Source organism: Triplophysa dalaica, chromosome 13, assembly GCF_015846415.1.
Source record: "Triplophysa dalaica isolate WHDGS20190420 chromosome 13, ASM1584641v1, whole genome shotgun sequence".
In the NCBI taxonomy this organism is placed as follows: Eukaryota; Metazoa; Chordata; class Actinopteri; order Cypriniformes; family Nemacheilidae; genus Triplophysa; species Triplophysa dalaica.
The window spans coordinates 8,861,219-8,884,804 of NC_079554.1; the positions used below are offsets into that span (position 1 = coordinate 8,861,219).

At 39.5% G+C, this 23,586-nt stretch overlaps 1 protein-coding gene across 1 annotated transcript in view; it reads left to right on the forward strand.

Moving 5' to 3' along the window:
• The first annotated feature begins 14,661 nt into the window (after positions 1 to 14,661).
• Positions 14,662 to 23,586, forward strand: part of cdh2 (cadherin 2, type 1, N-cadherin (neuronal)) — a 45,257-nt gene continuing 36,332 nt past the window's right edge. Inside the window, exons 1-2 of the mRNA XM_056763962.1 lie at positions 14,662 to 15,628; positions 18,327 to 18,435. Of these exons, the coding sequence (XP_056619940.1) occupies positions 15,581 to 15,628; positions 18,327 to 18,435 (157 nt within the window). The 5' untranslated portion in view covers positions 14,662 to 15,580. The remainder of the gene's footprint in view (positions 15,629 to 18,326; positions 18,436 to 23,586) is intronic.

The following is a 23,586-nucleotide window of genomic DNA, read 5'->3' on the forward strand; positions in this document are numbered from 1 at the left end:
GAGAATATATAGTATAGTATAGAATAGTATAGAATATATAGTATAGTATAGAATATGTATATGAAGCCTTTCAAAACATACATTTAGGTCAGTGTCAATGTTTTGTCTTCATTTAATCTTTCTTATTTTTATTTGTTTATGTTTGTTGTTATGATGTTTTATTCTGCCAAGCCATAATATTTAAATTCTTCATTGAAATTTTCTAGGAATTCTAGGAAAACAACAGTAGATCATCATGCTTTCAATTACCTTTCAGTGATTATTTCTGTATGTAATGTCATCACATTTCTTGTGATGCGATAACTTATTGCAAATTCTGAACATAATGACAATGCTCCGATGGGCTTGCAGCATGGGATAAAGGTGCTTTGTCAATGTAGCTTCATGCTAAGTGTGCCAGAGGCTATTTTGGAACCGGGTTGGTAATGGGGGGTGTTTTAGGGCGGGTTGCTGCGGTCTCATGCTAACCTGGTCTGTCAGCAGAATGTAATATGATGAGGCGTTGTGCTTCATTGTTTGGCTTGCCGCCTGTCTGATACGCCGCCGCTCTGCTGCCTTTGATCATTAAGCCAAACCATGTCACCGCCCCTGGTGTCATGAATTATAACGTGCCGATCTTTGATCTTGACAAATATTTTTCCCATTTGCTGGCCCTTGGTGGGTGATGTGTTACATTCCCTAACAAGGCGGTTCTGTTGTGGATCACAGAATGAATAATTTGCCTATAACAGAAGCGCAGGCAAGCAGTTTCTCATTTCATTCTCTGCCATTGTCTTTTCTTGCGTTTCAATCTTTTCTTTCCGGCCTCCACAGAGTAAGAGGTTTTAAAAAGGAATTCAAGCTAATATTATTCGAAGCGATGTGCGTTTCTGAGAATTCTTTTCGACTCAGCATGCTTAAGTGAGGTATTTGGCATTAACATGATTATAATGAATGTCTACAGAAAATATGGAGAGCAAAATTAATACAAGTCATTGCAACAGAAAAGCTAAGAAATAAGATAAAATAATGATTTATGCACGTGGAATGATGTCCTGGAGAAACGTTGTAGTGTCTTATGCACAGTGTACTCTAAACTTCACACCACAAACCTCACACATCCAAGGTCCTTTCACAAACCCACTACACACACACATTGTGTTATGGTGTCTTTGCAACCTTGTAAGTAAGGGTCAAACTCTTTGGGAAATGGAAATGCATAGCCCTCCATATGGCATCATTGGCTTACATCTTGAGTGTGATCACACACACGCACACAGACACACGCACACACACACAAACAACAACTGTCACTTCCACTTATTCCTAAAGTGAATTTAAGAGGAAGAGAAAAACGCCCACCAAACTCCGCAGGATGGGGAAATATTTGCTGGCGGTTCTTGGCTGTCTTGGTGATTTTCATCTTCACACTGTAATGAATTTGACAGCCATGGAAAATTAAAGACATTAGCTCAGCACTGCAAATTGAATCTACAGGTCTGAATCATATATTATGTTGAGATGTTTCATGTGTTCTGTGATAAACAGTCCTGGTGAAATGCCCTCCGAGTGGCAGTGTGAGAATTATTAGCTCTCACTTACTGTCAGAGCACTTTGCCGGCTAAACCACAGATGTGAGATTTTGTGCTCCAAACCACCCACATTGTCCTCCTAAACCTATTGTGAACTCAAAAGACCTGAATAATCATCCAGCAGATGAAGTTTAAGTGGAAGAAAAAAACGCTTTAAGGAAAAATGCTGACAGCATAAAATATCTCAATACAACGCAGGTGGAAGCCTAAAAGTGTTTTAAATTTCACAAGTCCCCGGTGGTTATAGCAGAATAAGTTTAAAAATCCATCCGTCTTTACTTATTCATCTCAAATTTAATGTACAATGCTTGTTGACACATCCAAGGCACACTTATTTTGGATTCACTGGGTAGGATGGTTTGATGGTTTTTGAGGGGTTTTTCGGCACGTGTCAGGTGGTAAGGTTGAAAAACCAGCCAAGGGGTCTAGCCACACCTAAATTTTGATTGGCCACCCAAGGTCCTTATCTGAATGCCTGGGTTTCGATATCAACAAATGAGGCTGGAAGAAACGCTCAGAGAGAAACGGCTAGAGTACACACTGTAAATCACGCCGCGTGTCACATTTGACAGCAAGCGTGCGCTCGGCCCGTGAATGTGGAGCAGACTTCAATTAAGAACAGCAGTGTTTCTTTATAAATAATGATTACGTTCACTGCAAACACAGTGATAATGTGTTAAAGTAAGAGAACAAGTGCTCTGCTCATGAATATCATCTGACATCTCTGGGACTTGTGTAGCCATTATACTCTGTAAAAAACATTAAGTATTCAAGGCAGTGGAGCAAGATTAATGGTTTACATGACATTACAATACATAACAGTACATGGGCCTATATAATAATACTAATTTGTTTTTGTGTTGTTTATGTCTGTGCTGAATCAGGGTGATTGAACATCTAAGGGATGGTCATACTGGTCTGCTTTGCTGGTTTACTGTAAAAGGGTTCTGGCCTATCATCTAAATAAGCAGAAAACCATTTTTTGCCAGGCAAAGAAGGTGAAGATGAAATTGAAAAGCATCTAAAATCAGTCTTATAAGCAGGGTTAGATCTAAACTTAGCTTAACTACGTCTCCATTTGTGATGTTGATAGAAAAGTTGGTGCTAACCACATATCACATCTCCATCTGATCCAATCCGTTGAATCTTTTATATTTAGTACGTATTCAGGGTTTACTTTTAAGACTTTGGTTGCGGAATCAGCAGCTGCGGAAATGACCTTATGCTAAATGACATCTACAGCAATAACTGTAATCATTTTGGGAGTGCAGGTGATAAAGAAAGTTTTGTGCTGGGTTGGTATTGAGTATTCTGAGTTTTTTAACCCAAAATATAAATGAAAGCTTCCATCAAAGTGAGAAACGTTAAAGACTCTGAAGACAACTTTTCTTGACTGTAAGGTAATTATTGATGTCCAATATTCTTTTTAATTATTAAAAACAAAAATCAGCTTAATTATTCTAATTTTAAGTGAAAAAAAATATTATATCACTTGATCATTTTAATTTTTTTCTTCGAATATAAAGTTCAAGCAATAAACTGTGAAGCAACATGAAGTAAATTCTAACAAAAACAAAAAAAAATTGAATCAATAAAGTTTTACTGGATATAGAGACGCTTCATGTTTCATATTTCACGTTTCATCAGACTGCATTAAACTCCCGGTCTGTGTTTTGTGGTGTCTAATAATATAACTATTAATATTGTATTACATTCATGTTAATATAGTTTATATTCACCCGAACATCATATAAGTGTTAGAACTGAAAACGCCCTTGTTACTGAGAATACATCTGTTATTGACACCAGGCCCAGCAAACGCCAGGATCTTGAACATCTATCTATGATGACATTGATAGGTTGAACACCGCCTCCATAGAAAAATATCAACGACTACTTCTCTAGCCCCGCCAATTGGTTCACGTATGACATATATCATTAAACGCAATACAACTGAAGGCTATACAAACTATAAGCAAAGCCTTGCCATCACATCCGGGAAATCAGTAAATTTGAGTAAAATCGTCCCGTGCCATTGCGTCACATGAAATACTGATGTGGGGAGGTCATTTATATTACTGATGCCCTGCGAAAACTGTGAATGGTGCTTATGTGTAACCTAACGTCACATCTCTAACCAAATTCACAGAAGGCTCCAACTACGCAAACTGCTATCAAATCAAAGCGGTGGGCGTTTACTTATAAAGTCTTGAATGCGGCACACCGAGCGTTTCCAGAGGTGGCTTCAAAACCTGGGTAGAAAATAGCCTATTACCTGATTTCGTTTTTTTTTATGCAAAAAATCACGCGAACATCATAAGTAGACCTCATATAACGGTACAAAACAATAAACAAGCACAGTTCATGAGACCATTAAATATACCTAAATACTTCCATAAGAAAGATGCCTTAAAAAGTAAAAGCAGTGTAATTTCTGCGGTTTATGGAGAAACCTGGAATAAACTAAATTACATTTCACATTTTAAGTGGATTGAAACAGGAACAAAAATAAAATATATACAATATTTTAAAAGTCTACAATTAAAACATTTCTTGGACCCTAAACCATCCTGAAGTCATTCTCAACAGAACATGAGGTTTGGAAGTTGTATTAATAAAAGCCACAGACACGTAGACACAAACCTCATACAAATCCATAAAGTCCCGCACTGATGTACTTGCATGCACAAAAACCAAAACATCCATACACACACATACATACAAACACACCGAGCTCTGACGGTCTGCAAGGTCAGCAGCATCTGCTACAGAGTGAAGACAGAGGAGATAAATCACCACTGCCAGATAACAGCCAATAAAATGGAGCGGGAGAGAGAAAGAGAACTTTGGAGAAAGATAGCAAATGGTCTACACCAGAGGACATGCAGGAAACAAATGGTGAGCTAAGGGTTAGCGTAGCACGATATAGAGACTAATGGGAGTCTGTGAAGGTTGTTAGTACTTCAAGGTTGGGGAGAGTGGTACTTACAAATGAAACTGTTGACCACTGAACTATGCTGATGAACTTGTACAGAGTCTAAGAATTCGCTTGGTTCTTCGTACACTTTTTTAATTTAATTCAAAAGAAAGAGTGTGACAGCTCTGCTCTAGGCTTATGTTATTTTATCACTTCAATATCCCTGAATTGCATTTGTTAGCCTAGCAGCATGCTAACGTCAAACTCTGCTTATATCAATGCATTAAAAGGACAGTTCACCCAAACATTAAAATTCATCATTTACTCACCTTCAAGTTGTTTCAAATCTGTATAAATTTCTTTGTTCTGTTAAACACAAAAGAGGATAGTTTTAACAATGTGTTCAAGCAAACACTTTTCTGGCACTTTTGACTGCCTTTGTAATCTTTCATAGGTAGTCAATGGTGGCCAAGGACTGATTGGTTACAAGCATTCTTCCAAATATCGTTAAACCGTCCCTTTCAGTCTCTGAATAATATATTATCACATTTTGAAGCGAATTGATTTTTCTTTTAAATCAGTTGAGCATCCACTGCTCTTTGGTCTGCAGTTCACAAAACATTCAGTTCTCCAAATCATCATGCCTCCAGATGCAGAGGACAAAGACTCCTTGTTGTGTTGTCAGACAGTTGGATGCATCCATCTCCTAGCAACTAGTTAACAGCCCACTCTGATAACGCACTGTTGAGATGAAAGTCAAACAATGCTAAATCTGATCATGTCGCCAAAATGAGCACAGCACTGTCATTGGCAAATATCAGCACACAGCAGCTCGCAACAGCTTACTATCATGTTTATTTCAAATATCAAAAAAAGAGAAAATGCCAAGCGCCTTCAGGGGCTTCAAGTGGGACGTGAGGTTGTGGGTGAAGAGAACAAAGTTGTGTTTGTGTTGCCATTGTTTTTTTATGCACAATATGTGGTTTTATTGTATTATTCTGTACGGCTATAAAGGTTTTGAGGGCTGAGCTGGTGTAACTGCATAAGAAAGGATGGTTGTATATGTGGTGTGAATGGCTTGAAAGTGGTTTGAAAGTGGATCAGGATGAGTATTGATCCATTGCTTCTCAAGGTCACAGTTTTGTACATGCACACACCGGCGCAAAAGGTGAACAAAAGCTGCTGATCTTATTTAGAAGAGGTTGTAACCCTGTCGTCTTGTCCGTGTCAAATACTACACATTCATTTCGGTCCTTGTCTTATGCGAGTAAAGCGCTCAGTCCGGTTCACCTTTTCATTTGCATCTCATTTGAAAAGCTCCGCATGCTAATAAGAATTGAGGCAGCAACATGAAAATATCCACGTTTGGTCAACTGCTTACAGCTGGGTTTCCTGATTTTTCCTGCCTGAAGATTTAGTGACACAAACCAGCAACTTGTTTCTTTTAAGTCTTCTGAGATGAACCATTATTTACATCCTTGCATTTGGCAGAACAGTGTTTTCAAAGCATATTGCAGTGCATTTATATTTATATATAAAGGCACTGCAAAAAGACTGGTGTGTATTTGTAGTATCTGGGATTCAAACCCATAACCTTTACATTGTTCACATTATGTTTTATTATTTGAGCTACGGAAACACCCATTTTTTTAAATAAATTATTAATGAATTCTGCTTTTGTGAAATGTTTATACTTGGAATATAAATCTCAACAAAGTAAATAGAATCATATTACATTTTCTTTCCTTGAAGGGATAGTTCACACGACAAAGAAAATTCTGTCATCATTTACTCACCCTCAGATTTTCCAAACCTGTGTAAATGTATTTGTTCTGCTAAACGTAAAGAATGATATTTGGAAAAATGTCTGGAACCAAACACATCACATTCCCCATTTGGTCCCACAGTATTTCATTTCCCTATTGTGGCAGTAAATGGGGGATGAGATCTGTTTGCTTACTGACATTCTTGCAAATATCTGCCATTTTGTTCAATAAAACAAATAAATGAATATAGGTTTGGAATAACCTGAGGGGTAGTAAATGATGACAGAATTTTTATATTTGGGTGAACTATCCCTTTCAAAAGAACTGTATGTGCTACTACTTTATATATGATATATCATTAAAATCTATTCACATCCCCAATGTTGTGATTTTTAAGCTTTGTTAAAGGTTTACTCAAGAAAAATTGAAAATGTTCCAATAATAAATATTCATAGCCATCCACAATCCCAATCATCGCCCCAGAGATTTATGGACAGTGGGGAACTACATATAGGCCCAAATGATTGACAGCTTGGGTGTTGGTGACTCGTGTAGTAGGTCACAATATTTCAGCTGGCAGTCAAATATTAGCACAACCTTCATGGCACAAAGACAGTGTGGGTCAGAAACATTAGTCGCACAAACACACCCACACACACAAAGATAGAATCATCATAGGAAAGCCATCCCGCGCAAACAGGACATGACAGTGCAGGTGACACAAAGGGGTATTCAGCTAGGCGTCATGGCAACAGGGATCAGAGGTGAAAGAAGTGAATGAGACGATGATGAGACGGCATAATGCGGAGAGGTAGGAGAAAAAATGACAATAGAAAGTGTTAGTGTGTGTGATTTAAACAGGACTATAACAAATACTGGCTCCCTTCCAAAACCTACTAAGCTGCCTTGCTGTCTAGTGGCTAGATAGCTGTCTTCTAAGAAACAGAAATGGGAGTGACTGATTTGGGTGACCTTCTACATGGGCAAAACCTTTGTGGAGACTAGAATCTCAGTTAACTTCGATAAAGTTTGCTGTTAGAATTTTGCTAAGATTGTATTGAACACATAAACGCTGCACAAACGAATAAATGGTATAAAATGCAATTATTTTACAAATACTTCTTGGGTTTTGAAATAATTCTATTTATAATCCACCGGGATGCATTTTGGATTGATTTTTCCTCACTTGTCCCAATGCATCATTCAATTCAAGTTCTATTCAATTTAAAATGAATTTCTATAGCACATTTCACAATAATGGGATTGTCTTTCTATGAAAGATGCAGTGCTTTCCTATTATAGAAGGTGGAACAGTTATGCCTTTCCTCTTTCGGAACAGTTTTTGAGCTTTCTAGACAGTAAGTGCTTCCTATAAAAATGACCATAGACCAGGTTTTAGTTGGTCAATAGGGCAGTCTATTTCAGTTGCCTCAAAAAAGAAACGCGCCATCAATGCACCTGAACACACCTCGTTTTTAGACCAGCACACCCATGTGCGCACAAATGGGTGCAAATGGTTTTGCTTCCATATGATAGGGCCCTTTGGTTGGCTCACGTTGGCTGGGTCCAGGTGCCCAAGCCGACAGCTGACATCTGACCGCCAAGTGGCATATATCTGTTGTGCACGTGCATGAGAGGAAATAACTTTCCGTACCAGCAGGTGGCAGATGTCGGTATTCGTTACTCAAAACGGAAGACTGGAAAAGCTGGTGACTTTTATACTAAACAAACAAAGCAGTGTTTGCTTACCAGTCTCATGCAAATCAAATCTATGATATATTCGTAATGTCTGATGAGTTGCCTTCCCTCTTCAATTCATTTTCATGACCAGCGTGTGAAGAAAAATGATCCTCACCAACAGTTCAGAACAGTTTAAGTCGGCTGACGTTCAAAACCTGGTGTATATCATTTCTAAGATGCCTCAAATTTCTCCCAGCCAAGTTTTGGAACAAATCTACAGACTTGCAACAATGCTATTGGTTAGATTATATGTCAATAAGCCTTTTTAGTCTGTCAGAAATTATAGCTTTGTCACATCTTGTAGGATAAGATTTTGGAATCACGGAATATGGCTTTTCCCTGTTGATATTTTATGGGCCAGTGAAACATTAATATCAAAGTGAATACATATTCATATTGAGTGTGACCCACATTTCCCATAAGTTTCAATTTTGCTCTAGACTGTTTTGGAGAAATAGACTTTTAAATGGAATGGAAGGCAGCCCTGAAAAAAAAAAAACATTTCGAATGGACTTTCAGAGAGTCTTTTAAAAAGCAACGGCGCCAGAGGAGAGTGTGAATGCATTTTCCTCAGCAATGGGCTTATTATACAATTTCAGAAAATGGTATAGAAATGCATATATGTTTTTCTTTTTCTCTCTCTAGTACAGACTCGACTAAAGTGGTACCCTGGTGAACTATCCCTTATTTCTGTACCTTTTTCCTATGATCCCTAAAGGCCTCCGTTGGTTAGCAACCCGCACGTCTGATATGTGTTTAAAAAACATCAAAGTACATTATTTAATAAGCATGTTGGCGGGGCGGCATGAGCGAGCGAGAGAGATGGGGAGACGGTTTATATTCTGAAAACCCAACAGAACCCAGAAAATCCGAATGAACCTCTTTCTGAAGCGAGGAAGCCGAATAAATCTTGCAAGCACAAAAACTTTTAAAACTTAATCAGGAGTGTATTATTTATTTATTACTTCTGACACAGTCTCGGCGGGTTTTGATGTCGCTATTGGCTCACAGTATGACGCTTTTCCAATGACCTTAAAGGAGGCCTGATAATGCTGATAGCGATAACAGCGGCTAGTGCCATTTTTAATCACAGTAAATGCGTTTTTGTTGGTACTCTGGGAGTGCCTATGTGCGTACGGAACCGATCTTTGGAAAATAATCTGAAAATCAACTTGTGTAGATAAGGTGTTAGTTAGAGGAATAGTTCACCCAAAAGTAAAAATCCTCTCATCATTTATTCACATTCACGTTGTTCCAAATCTCTTTAAAATAATTTGAACAGCTTATAACTAAATCTTTATAAGTAAACAGCTTATAACTAAATGGTTCTTGGACGCAATTGACTACCATGTAAGGAAAATTACTCTTTATTTTTTTGTTCTGTTGAACAAAAAAGATAATATTTTGTAGGACAGCAAACAATTCGAGGGCACTTTGTCATTGTCATTTTTCCTACTATGGTATTTAATGGTGGCTAGGAACTGTTTAGTTACAAGCAGTCTTCCAAGTATCTTTTGTTGTTTATAACCAAACAAAAATAATTTATAAAGGGTTTGGAACAACTAGAGAGTGAATAATTCATCGCCGAATTTTCATTTTCGGGTGAAATATCTTTGTACTTTGTAGTTGTTTTCCAATCCAATTTTACAGGATAGTAAAGTTATTTTACAAGATGCCGATTTCTTTGGAATTTCTTCAATGTGCGTTATACAAAAACAAACGATTATTAGAAAATTTAAGATTGAACTTCACCCCAAAACACTGCTGGACTTATCCCATGAGCTTAAAAAAACATGGCAAAAATTTTATGAAGTTGAATCCAAAATGGAATTTGGTGGAACATAGCAAAATTAGACAAATTAACTCAAATTAAGTTTTTACAGCTTTTTACAGGTAGCTCCTACAGTTAGCATTCAAACAAATTAGCTTGCTATAGCATATCATGATGTTCCTAACCCTTTTAGTATAAAGCATGCATTGAACCACCTTTGAAGTGTTTTTTCAAACACAAGTTCCTGTTTCCAAGGGTTCCTTGTCCCTTATTGGACAATTCTCCCGGACAAGCACGCCAACACGTCAACCAGCGAGAGCGAGAGGAAGAGCATGCCCACGCGTCATCCAGTTACCTCCTTTTAAAAAAACATTCAATCTTGCTCAAAAGTAAATAAGACACTTTAATACAAAACATGTTAGATAAACTTGTATTTTACTGATTGAAATGAGTCTCAAACAATAAATGTTATTTAGCAAACGATGTTGCATTTGGTCCTTTATTTAGGTACAATTGTTGTATTTATTTTATTTTATTTTTGAGCAGGCATCAGGGTATAAAAGTAAAAGTATCAATCCCACTTTATATATGATCGTATCCCTACTGGGAGCTAGTTAAAGATGTTTATCCCCAAGGCATCTCCTCCTAGCCTCCAGCAATAAGAACCATCAGCTTGGGTATATCAGTCCGGTCTCATAGTTTAGCACACTGAAGCCTCCACGAACAATTAGACTTAGATATCAGCCTTAAGTAAGTTCACATACATGTTTAAAGTCTTTCACTGGTTGTGTTCTTCTGTGTCTGAAATGGACTGACAGAATGAAAAGCAGAAGAGGGAGAGGTGAGAGTTCTTAGCCGAGCTTCAGAGTTACGCCGATAATTAGGCAGAACACAAGAGAGTGTAACGCAGAAGAACAGAGAAAGAGAGAAAGACAGATCTGTTCCCTTTTCTTCTAAGCCTTTTCTTTTCTTCACTCTTCCAAATGTAATTATCTGCTCGAAAACCCCATGCCACCTCAACCTTGTGTGAGCAGGAGTGTGTGCCCGTGAGTGCTCACCAACCTCCCATTCCAAAAACAAGTCACCTCAATACAGTGAGATGAACTCCTTTGCACAAGGGTAATTAGGCCCATCGAGCGAGTGAGAGAAAGAGAGAGAGATGTAGGCAAAGCTAAATGAATAGAATGTCTAAAGACATTAGAGAGGGCAACAGAGTGGAACAGGTGTGCATTATGGCCATTATTGTGTTTAAGGACAACATGATGCGTGCAATGCGAGACAATTTGAATATGGATTTCTGAGATGTTTAAAATGCATTTTAGAATTGGGTTAATGGATTTGGAGTTGGAAACTCAACCTGAAATGGTGCATTAGTATTAGGCCATGGCTTGGAAGTACCTAATGCATGTCATTTATTGTTGAATGTAATTTGCAGCATCTCTCCACCAGACACCTGAATCGGCTCTTTGCTGAAAGTGTCCTCAATGTTTACATGGCTCTTCTCCATCATTTAAAACACAATACACCCATTTAAAAAAACTGTTTTCCACAGGTGGTAATAGCGTGATGTTAATTGCAACAGGAAGTTAGGACTGACTTTGTGAAAAAGGGTCATTTACATAGAAAGGAGGGGTATTTGGGCAAAAAGAATAACAATGGGTTCATTTACATATAGCACAGTGCTGTTTTACCATGATAAGCTGGTTATGTTGAACTTAAGAGTAAAATCGTAGTTTAAAAGGACACCTCATAATGTGAACAGTTTCTTTGATATAAATGGTGCTGTGTTTTCAAATGTGGCATACTGGAAGTGATGTCATGAGGTGTCTTGAAAGCCACCCCAATATTACTGTGAAACTGCTTGAACATTGTGTTCATTTATCACATAAACACCGTAGAACAAGGAAAATAATGAGAACCACATCTATTTGTATGTGTGTTAATACATAGACCTCTTTGCAAACATATGTAAACACTGGTCCTGAAACACTTCTGGTTTCATTTTCTTTTTTTTACACGTGTGATTAAATCATTAAATCATGATTAGCTTACCAATATTCTTTTGGTTGCATTTTGTTTAAACGTTTGTGTAGTGTTAAAAATCTTCTTGTGGACCAGCGTTGAACATTTTTTTTAGTGGTCTATGTGTACAGGTGAATTGTGAAAGGTTTTCAACATGGCAATTTTAAAATGCAAACAAATAATATCTGTTGCAATTTTTTCAAAGATTAAGAACGTGGTGTACACTAAGATGCATATTAAACTTTAAATGTAAGTTATTTTTTATTTGTCTGTAGCCTTATTTGCTTGACATGCTTAACTTTTTTTTTAATAAATGTTTAGTTTTTAAAGTGCTTAGAAACAAGGATTGGCATTTCTTTGAGTTTTGGTAAGTAACAAACAGTGTAACAAATCTTTGTTTCGCCCGACCTTTTGTAGTGCTTGTACAATTCAGTGGTCAAGTTATTGTGGTGATATTTACTGTATTGTCATGTAGCATCAATACTGCGAACGAGTAATAACACCGAAATCTATAAATGTGTAAAAACAATTCCTTTTTCTTTCTGAGTACCGTCGATGAAAATGAATGGGATTTTCGCATCTAGCATGTTGAACTTCACAAACAAACAGTAAAATTAAAGCAAATTTTGTTTCATTGTGTAATAATCTTACATTTTTGTCATGTAATTCATCAGAAAGTAACTATAAATAAACTTATTTTTCCTGAAAATTGCATTCAACTGATATAACTGTTTTAAAAATAAGTTTCAAACTGTATAAGAGATTTAAATTTCAGCCACCAAAATTTGATACATTTTTCATTTAAAACAATTATTGACATTATTGGTCGCACGTGTTATGTTGTTGTTATACGTCATTGACCCATACATAAAATGAAACGTATCATGTAGACCTAAAAGCAATTGAAGTCTCAATTACAGTTCCTCAATAAAGGAACAATAAAGGTTCTCCTAGGCGCCAGACCATTGTTGAACCATTACTTTTTAACATTGCATTTTTTAAATATCATATTTTAAATGCCATTGTCTGCATTTTTTCCATTTTACAAACTGGATGTGGCAGACCTATATTGCATTGACCTAAGTAGACAGTAATAGTAAACAGATTCCACTTTGTATTAATACACAACGACAGAAATACGCTTAAAGGCGTGAACAGGTGTGAATGCTATATGGGCTTTTAAAATGATGGTTCGCAAATAAAGGTTATGAAGAGTGGCATATTGAATGAGACGGACCAATGTAAATACATTTCTGCTGATCTCATACATATAAACCTGCTGTGGCAGAGACAGTTGACATTTAGATCTGAACTCCTCCCAGTGGACTTTTTTTGTCTTTTCAGTGGATACGTTATGACACTTTGTTTTGACTGTGACTTAGAAGATTGTCAAAAAGCCTTTCGGAATGGATTATCTTTTCCCGTTTTCTTCAAGGCCACAGGTGAACCTCTGAAGAAAGCAGAGGTAAGAATGAAGAGAAAGAAGATGCGTTAATGGGGAAAGGAACAGATTTAGAATGTTGACTGTTAGACTCTGAAGTGAAGTTTGTGGGAATGTGACCTCACTTAGCTCTGCACACACACTCACACATGCATATATCGCATGCAGAGCATCTGAAAAACTCACTAGCAAACACAGTGGCATGCTAATGAGATACGCAGGAAACTGAATCTGAGCTTACTCATAACTTACCTCCCTGTGGGAACCTTCTAGATAAATAGATAGACGGACAGACAGATAGATAAATTGTCCCTAATAAAGTCCTCCTATATATTATATAAAATTCATCTCTCACTAGATTCATGAGATGTTTGTGTTTTCAGAGCCAATCACTTTAAAGTAAATTAATAATGAGCCACAATTTCCTGCCTGCACATTAGATCTATATCATTCATGCTTGGATTTGAAATTCTTCTGGTTCGTGTGAAGACCTAATAAATCTCTACATTTCTATGAGAGACAGTCTACAATATGCACATTGTATTTTATTCATATAGCAGATGCTGAGTTTCAGCTCGAGTCGTGACTCAAAGGGCAGTCAGGGCATGAAAAACACGGTCTGGTTGAAATATGGTTCAGGGTCCAGAAAATGTACTCTGGAAAATAACAAATTATTTCAACTCCGAGACTGAAGCTCATGTAACAAAACTTCCTCCCTGGAGGACTGATGGCTAGTTAGCTGACCATTATGCTCTGTTCTGACCATATAATGCATTTAGCAGCGTAGGAGTGCTGTATATGCGAGAGAACCTCTCTGGTTACTTCCATATTATTCATTAAGCAGCTAAATATGTGTGACTATTAAGTAGTTGCTATAATTAGCAATACATAATGGACCAATCACCATTACAACCTTATGAATTGACTTTATTGTAAGGATAAAGCAAGGCACAGGGTAGCACTTCCTAATGTCTCTGGTAATGAGCTGATACAATGCTTTAGGAATGTAATGAAATAGCTTGCTGTTAAGCGGTTTCAGGACCTTAATAAGATGGCAGATAACATTAAGGTTAATTTTAGTCTGCGGTCCAGCTGGCAACTTTAAAAAGCCTTGAAAAGGCTATTGTGGTTCACGTTAAGGATTTGGTATCTGTCTTGAATAGCACACTGAGATTGCACATGTCCAGTGCCATGAGCATACTGGACAACAATGAATTCTGAGGGAAAAACAATCATGCTAAAGACAATTCCATGCCACACTAAATATGTTTCAAGGCACCAGCACTTTTCAGACGGATTAGATTCCTGTTTTTTTATTTTATAAACTACATTTAACAATACTTTCAGGAACAAAGATGTCTGGTTTGTTCAGGTATAGAGCATGTCTCCTTCCCTCTCTTTCTTTATCTCTTACCTCTCCCTCAGTCAAGGCCAACCTCTCTGACGTCACCTAGACAGACCGGCGGCCTGTGTTCATGCATGTGTGTGTGCTCGTGTGTTTCGGCCGGCCGGTAATGATGAGCAGATGGTGGTGCACGCTGATGACCGGAGACTCTCTCGGAGTGCACAGGACATCTGTTACGTAGACATTCGCTGCTGTCACACGCGCTCCGAGTGCCAGCTTTCCGGATCCTGTCACTGCCTGTCACGACGGTCGTGCCCACTAGTCAACAGCGGAATAAGACATCACCTGAGCAAAATCCCTAATCAAGTATCATAAAAATCAATTTACATAGTCAATTCACTCTCATTTCAAATTCCCAAGACGAGCCTCTACTTCCCAAATGAAGCTCCTGAGATTTTATCCGATTAGCCTACATTGAAATCCCTTATTTGGATGTGCATCCGCAAACAACATGAGACCGTTACCAGAACTAATACATTTTTAAAGTATCCCACCAAGATGAAAGATGTGCTTCAGAATCAGGCATTCTCAGTCCCTCCTGCCGATTAGTGGGCATTAAGGGGTTGGGTGGGGTTAAAGAAAGAAGATTTTCCTTTTGTTGTACTAAAAGAGGCGGTGTCTTGTCTTCTTCACTGTGACTTCCGGAGGCTGAAGTGGGGTGACATAAGGAAAAGGAGCCCCTTCTCTTGCGCGGTACCACTTAGGGATGCTAGAGGGCGCTACTGAGTCGTCATCTCTGCCGTTGAACTGGAAGAGTGCGCGGAGCGTCAGTACCAGACTGTGAGCGGCACGGATCAGTGCTAGAGAAAGAGGGAGAGGGAGGAACGAATCTGTCGATACATGCCGCCGCCGTTGCTGCTGATACCTTACGGAACATTATAACGCATCGGTCCTCACGGAAAACGGCCAGCTATATCGGTTTCTTCACGCAGGACGGAATTTACACGATGTACCGCTCGGGAGGCGTGATGCTGGCGCTTCTCGCGGCTATGCAGGTAAAATTCATGGTGCGAGATGAGGCTGTGCGCTCGGGCTCGTGTTGTCACGATGCTGTCGCATGTTTAACGGGATTTGGCGTGTCCCTAAATGTTATAATTTGTACTCTGTGTTCGATCTAGTCGACGCAATAATTTGCCTGCGTTTATTACAAACAATCGCCTGCGTTTAGTGTATTCAAATAGGGCGAAAGCGCCTTGTGGCTTACAGCGATCGAATTCAATCCTAACTGTGTCCTGTTCGTCTCTAAGGATAAAGAAGTAAAGGAGTGTCGCATCTTGCTCGTTTCGTGTGTAATTCTTGTTTTCGCGCACCACATATTCCCATCAGCCTTTATATTCGATGTGCGAAGCTACTGGGGTTTCATTACATTGTGTAGCGCACAGCAACTGTCCGCGGATCGTACTCGAGCAGCCCCGTTAAACCGTCCCGTGCTGAAACAGAGCCAGTCGCAGATGAATGCGGGTTTTCAAACGCGCCCTCGCTTCTTTTGGCAGGAGACAGAAAAGTTGCCCCCGGGGGCAAGTGATTAGGTCACAATGGTTCCGTTGCGACTGATGAAACAAACTCAGCGATAATCAGTTAATGAACAGCTCATTGAAGTGGCCGCGAAGCGAGCGTCGTCTTCCGCTGACTTCATGCTGACCGCATCGCTTTTAGTTCTGCGAATGTGAAATCTCGCGGAGAACGACGGGTCCGCTCGTAACCCAAATATGAAAAATCACCCAGCGAGCGGATAAATGTTGTCAGGGGGTCTGGTGCCCTCGGAAATTGCTTAAAACGACTAGTCCAGCAGAATTAACGTTGTACAACACAGTCTGATGTTCTGTATTCAGCAGTCTCGAGTTTATACCGGCAGAATGCGGAGAAATTACTGCCGTGTTATTATGTGATGATGGAACCAAACGTTTGAAATCCGCAGACCAATAAAGTTAACAATTGGCAAGCAGCCATTTGGCATAGGTTTGGTTTTTCTAATTTGTGGTGAAAAAGTACCAGTCCCGATCTCGTAAATGTCCCTTAAGGGTACGTTTTTAAAGTGTAACATAAATGTCGCATTTTACTGCCACTCGTGTTGTTTGTGCGTGTAACGGTTCCACATGTTTAAAGCCTGTTAAAGCCCGCTGCTGTGTTCGGGTGGGGGTCGTTGCGCTTCGCATTCTTTCAGAGAGAGAGAGAGAACGCGCGGCAATTCATTTAAAATTCAAATTCGTGAACGCGTAAAGGTCGCGAGCTCACGAATCGCATTGGGTTTGATCCAGGACTCCGTTAAGAGCACGTTGAGCAGCTCGTTATCCGATTTCCACGGGCTTTGCAGCCTCTGTCTCTTTCCCCGTTTGTTTCTCGCTGATTTCTCATGTCAGCAGGGCCGCTGGTGCACCTCCATCCAGATTCATTCCCTCTGTATGGATGTGCCGAGGCAGCATATTGCCAAGCAATTGCTGACAGGACAGTTTAAAGTCAGATTTTCAAACGCGCCCCTGTAGTGGCGGTTTTATGTGGGGCTTTTGCAGGTATATCTATCACCAGCGGCGTGGTGTGTCCGAAGCACGATCGAAAACTGATCAGGAACACAAACTTTGTTAAAAAGCTCACTGTCTGTACTGTCTTGGTTGATGAAGATCTTTGTCAGAGCAAACGTTTGATCAGTTGTTATTCAGGAGGGCACAAGTCATCGTCCATAGAGCTAACAAGCAATTAACATGTTTGATAAATTGACTGCCCTTGTATTAACAAACAAGGCCAGCCGCCTTCTTCCCTCCTCTGATCTTCTTCCAAAACAAAGATGTTGTTTCACGGTGGAAGCCAGGACCGAAACTCTACCTTTGATCTTATAAAAGCGCACACTAAAAGCCCTATCCCTATTTGCCCACGCCGAGATACAGACCATGTGTTTTATCAGATTCTAGCACGCCATTAGATCGCATTAAGAATGGAATGACTCAGTGTATCGTATTTATTTTTCTGATAGGATAGGCGAGGAATGAATGTGGCTTTGTCCTTATCCGTAGCCGTTAAACGGCTCTGTCCTAGGTGTGCGTGTCTGTTTTTAGCGTAAGCCATAAAGGGGGATTTGTGACTTGTGTCAGAAGAGTGTCTACACCAGCTGTGAGAGTGTGTGTTTGTGTTTTTATATGATAAGTGCTCCACCAGACCGCACCGTTGTGTGTAGCCCGGTCGGCTCTGCTTTTCTAACGTCTCGCCCTCCTGACCTCATCAGTCTAATTACACCCACCTCAAAATAACAGATGCCCCGGTGCAACAGTGGGGGGGAAGGGGATGGAAGCCATTTGCTATCCATTGGGGAAAGCAAGAAAAGTGGAAAAATTCAGAAGTGCAGAAAATCGTAATGGATATGGCTGCAATAAAACGTATTAAATTTAGCCGATCCGTCGTGAATTAGTGAGTAATCATTGACGGAAAACAATAGTATCGCTAATTCAGAGAGTTCATTTTGCATGTGATCAATGCTCTCGCTGGTTCTTGACTGCTCATCAGGATGCCTTTCTTGAGTAGAGTTCTGCCTCATTTCCTCTGTTTATGGTGAAAGAGCGTGATCATTATGTCCATCGATTCCTCCTGGGATTCGGGATATTTGGCTCTCGCTGGGGTGCGTGTTGCCCCCGCTGAGGGGTGATGTTTATTAATCACCATTAATCAGGGGATTCATTTGTCTGTTGCTCCTTGTTTTGGCAGGTGGCAATCCAGGGCACAGGGGCGATGCTGTGTCAGCCTGGTTTCGCTGAGAAAGAGTACAACGTCGTGATGGGTGATGTCATCGTCGAGGGACAAGTTCTCCTCAAAGGTAAACAAAGATGCTTTTTAACGCTTCTTCACTAACAAATGCCGAATTGACAGCGATGCCTCACCAGGGTGTGGTTTCTGTCCTGATTCTCCTCAAGTGAAGAGTGTCCGTCTTAGAGCGGGTGGGGGAAGGGCGAGGCTTTATGTGTGTATGTCAAAGAACGAAGGGGGAGGGAATTAAGTGTTAGGGTTGCTTTAGCAGGGGGTGTTTATAGAAGGGGAGAACAGCTCTATGTTTTGGAGGAACGTGTTTTGAAGGGTCTCTGTGTGAAGTTATTGGGGGGCTGAATAGTCAACCCCCGTCGCGGTCTTGCACACGGATGAAACCCACCCTGCGATCGATGGCATTGATCAAACCAGCCCGTATCCATACAGTCGATCAATGACATAGATCACCCTCAGCGATCCAGCCAATCACATCCCGCCTGGCTCTGACAACGGAGCACTGTCAGATCTGCTGCGGTTGTAAACTCGGGAGGCATTATAACATCTGTGCTTCATGTTTAATTGCTGCTGTGTAAAAAGGGCTTAACTGCCAGTTTACATTTCCAGTAGATCAACGAAACTAAACCACCAATTATAACCACGGCTCATAATTCCCCCAAAATAATTTCTATTGTATTATATTTAATCAAATATTTAAGAGAGCAAAAGGAAGAATATTATTTTTTTCTATTTGGAAAGTGTTACGTGACTTCTTTCAACCAAAATATTATTTGTTTCCTTCATGAAATTCTGTGGATTAAACACTTTGAAGCGGCAAGTCTGTTTGTGAGGTTACACTGAACATGGACACACACAAACACACACACACACACACACAGACGTGTTACAATTACAATATAAGCGATAACCTCCAGCTTTAAATTTCACACGGAGACTCAACATATCACACCCTGATAGGAATTTCCCAACTGTGTGCGTGTATGTGTCAAGATCTGCTGATGGCCGAGTTACTGGGCTCACAAAGCCTGGTCATTTGATCTCACTGTTGACTCACTCATCCACTTCCTGTGTCCTTTTCGGTAGAAAGGTGAGCGATATCACATTGCCCACACAAACACAAAAGCGGCTATCATTTCATTACCATTTCAGGCCTCTGTTGAGAATGCCTGTCCGGGTTGTAAGTCAATGTGAACTCTGTTACGCACACTAGCTTTTGCCAATGGACATAAGAATTTGCAAAACACAATTTCTCTCTCTCTGCTTCCTTCTCTCTCCTCCCCTTCACTCTTTGTCCATCTCCCCCCCAACTGGGGACTGGGGGAGTCTCTTGTCAAACATGAGGAGGATGTTTTGTGTCCCTGACACTCATTCATCACGTCCTTTTTAGGCAAATGACTTAGAGATGAAGACTTTCCCTTCTCCCCTGCAGCCTCCTTTTCACTCTCTCTCCCCCTCAGACCCACTCTTTCTTTTCAAGTAGGACACTGGAATGTACAGTTAGCGCTGATTCGCTGACCCGACTCAGTGAATCTGACCAAAACAATGTGCTTATGCAGTCTTTACAGCTCCTTAAGAATTTTAATTCCATTCCTGTGAGTCTTGGCGAGATAGTTAAACAAAGTAAAATAAATCGCAATATTTTTCATCAGTGAGAGGTACCTTTATTTTGCAAAGCCAGCTTTTGTATCCCAGTAAATAAAAAAATGTTTGGCCTCATAAATAAAGTAAAAATTAAAGGTCTAATAAAGAATGTTCAATACATACAAAGTTTTTCAAGGCAAGTTTTTTTTTAAATAACCTCAAGTGTAAATTATTTAAACTGAATCAGGAACATGAATTAAAGTTAGCAATTTACAAGAGAGAAACAACATAGTTTTGAGTCTCAAGAGACATTCAGTACACATTCGCTCTTTAACAGAAAAATAAATAAGAGTTTTTTTCAAATGTCTACAGATCAGCACAGATTTTATTATATATTAGATGGCGATATTAAATATTATAAGTCTTTCTTTTGGTTTTCTAAATATAATTCCATCTGCGTTTTTTCTTTTCTCATATATTACAAATTTCTCTCCTGTAAGGAGATATGACTTTGAAGTTTTAAGACAAATTTGTTTTACTAGTCGAGTCATTTTGTAACTATTTCCCCCTCTTGAATTGTAATCCCGTTTCAACCAGCGGGTACCTGCGAATTTCTCTCTCTCACTCAGTCCCCTTGTTTTCACAAGAACTCATTTTTTTCCTTTTGATCTGTTTTAAAACAAGAGAGAACAGATGATCAGAGGAATGCGCCGTGTCTGAGAGGTGATTACTGTATCACGGCGCGCCGAGAGGCGGTGTTTGTTTTTGATCACTTCCGATCAGAGCGAACGAAACGGAACTTTCAGTACTGCTTGTTTTCAAGAACAAGTCAAAGAAAAGAGTAGAAAAACAATGATGAGTCAACACACAGAGGGGGGAGAGAGTGACGGAAGCAGAGACAGTGGCTTTGTCTGGCCCATGTAGGGGCTGCTGGTCACCGAGATTGACCAATCAGAGTGCGGCAGGGAGGTCATCAGCATGCGGTTCACTGCCTCTCAATGGGCTGACTGAGGTGGAATTAAAGAACGGTTACGGGAATACAGACCATATTAGAGTTGCTGGGGGAGTGAGTGAAAACAGAGGTGGGGGGGACTCCTGGTGGTTTGTCCCTTTAGTGTTTTTTAAATTTAATATGAAGTACCTAATGAGCTGTCTAAAGATTACCAAGCGTGCTATTGTCTTATTTGTTCAGCCACCAAAATGCTTTGTTGTGTGTCTATGCATGTGATAATGAGGTGACATTCTTAATTAAAGAAAAAATACCCCAAAAGCCTGGGTGAGAACAGGGTGGTAAGATTGTTCTCTACTTAGTTTACCATCAGCATCTGCAGTTGTCCCGTTGGCCAGTTTGATCTATGCTGTCAAAGTTTTTAAAAATCATTGTGATTTGTAAAGACTAGAGAGTTATGCAGAATGGACTGGTTGGCTAGTCTAAGGAACCTCTATAGAATTAGGCTGGTTTTGACTTTAACTGACCCTGAGCAGACACATTTATGAGGGGGTGTTTTACATGTTCTTGTATTCAAAATCAGCTAGGTTAATGCAGAGGAATGGAACGCTGGGGTCGTGAGGATCTGTTTTCTGACTGTTTTAAACGGTGAGATGCTCAAACTAAAGCAGTAGATACAACACAACGACATATACATACCTGCAAACTAGTTGCTTTTCGGCGAAATTTCCCCTTTTAGATAAAAAACATTTATTTGAATCTTCTGAATCCAAAGAGTTTTTTCTGTCTTAGGCATCTACTCTCGAGTGTCTGAAAGGTCCAGCACCTGGCCAACCAGTATCAAGATAATAGCTAACCGCGCCGTCTTTTTTGGTCCTTGGGACAACCAGAAACACGTTCTTAACGTCATGTTAGCGCCCGTGCTGTAAGAAACGACTGCAAAGTGTCTGTCAAAGAGAAAACAGCGTTGAAATGTATTATTCAAGTCACCAGTGTGATGGAAACAGCTATGTTATGAGAGACAGTTGCTAGTCTCCCTTTCGAATTTCCACTTCTAGAGCTCTGCCCTTGTGAGTAAGGCACTTGGGTGCGATTGATATTCGTCCGAAGTTTCAGTCGTTGAAACTGTAGTTTACAGATGATATTTAATAATTATTTTAGATACATTTTACGTTAATATGTCGTCAGGAGCCGCGGGGATTACTTTTGTATTGCTTGTATCTGCTTTTTGACATTTCTTTTTTATGAAAACTCTTAAAATCATTCCCGCACTTTATTTTCTCAATCCTGCATGTTTTAAAACTGAAACCAAAACCCCAGATGCGCAACAAATGAAGATCATTTGAGATGTTTAATTATGACTTCAAGCATTGGGATCGTGAGACGAGGGCAGCGTATTTATTTTTTATGAATATTTTCCTGTTGCTCAAAATTGTTGTCATGTGATTAGCTGCTGTTCGATTGGTGTCATGTTTTGCACTTAAAAAACTTGTGCAGGCCAAAAGAAGAAAATGACAATACAACATCCTTATATTCAACCAAACTCCCACCCCCCTATATGGCTGTCACCTTTTTCACCTCTTCCGAGTTTGCAGGTTTGCATATAGTCACCTTGGAAGGTTCTATCTGCATATTAAAAAGGTTTTGAGATATTGAGCTACAACATTTTTGCATTCCCTTTGATGAAACCTTACAGTTCTCTAAAAAAAAGTCTCAAAATCTACACAACGTAAAGAAAAACAAATTGTAAATAAGGTGTCACTGAAAAATAATTGTGAATAACTTAATTATTTAATCAGATATGACCTTATAATTCCAAGGTAATGAAATGCATCTATATGGGCGTTGATGGGGTTTTCTGTGGATAATCGTCATGCCGATAAAATACAATTACTTTTACAGTTAGCATTGCTAATGTACATCTTATGAAAAATATAATACAACATATTCTAGTACATTTCATAATATTCCTGTTTTCTATCTTTTATTTTTGTCTTATTATTTTTTTCTCGTGTCTCCATACTGGTTGGTCTATTTTCTCTAGAGCTGCTTTGCAATGCAAAGCAAATTAACATAAAACGACCACTGATAAAAATATTCTTAAGAAAATTCTATGGAAAGTCTAGTCAAGTGTTGGAATGACAAGCCGACCAATGTGACCTAACCCTGGCATAAAAAGGGATTGTTTGTTTAAAAAGGCAGAGTGCAGCGATGAGAGTAAAACATGACTTTTTCGAAATCGCAAACCTCTGATCCTCATACGGTCAAAGCTCTGTATGCTTGACAGTCTCTCTCTCCCTGTAGGATTTGGCCAGATGGACTTCATTACCCTAAATCGATCTAGCAAAACAAAGACCCTAAGAGTATTGATCAGAGCGTATGTGTGAGAGCTTATGCGTATGTGAAAGAAAGCAAGCAAGCAAACTAGAAAGGATTATTCTTGGGTGGTGAACCTGGAGGAGACCGAAAATAAACCTTTTGAAGGTTATAGTTTAATATTGTTTGAAAGGCTGACGCCTTTTTGGGTGGTCTGTACCAGACATTCCGGGATTACCTTGGACCACGAGATCAGCCGCTTACTCTTTAATGTCTGTGTGTATGTGCACCTGTTAATGTTGCGTTAAATCTGTGTATAAAATCTCAGCTTCATCACCGCAACGTTTCTTTAGTCAGCTG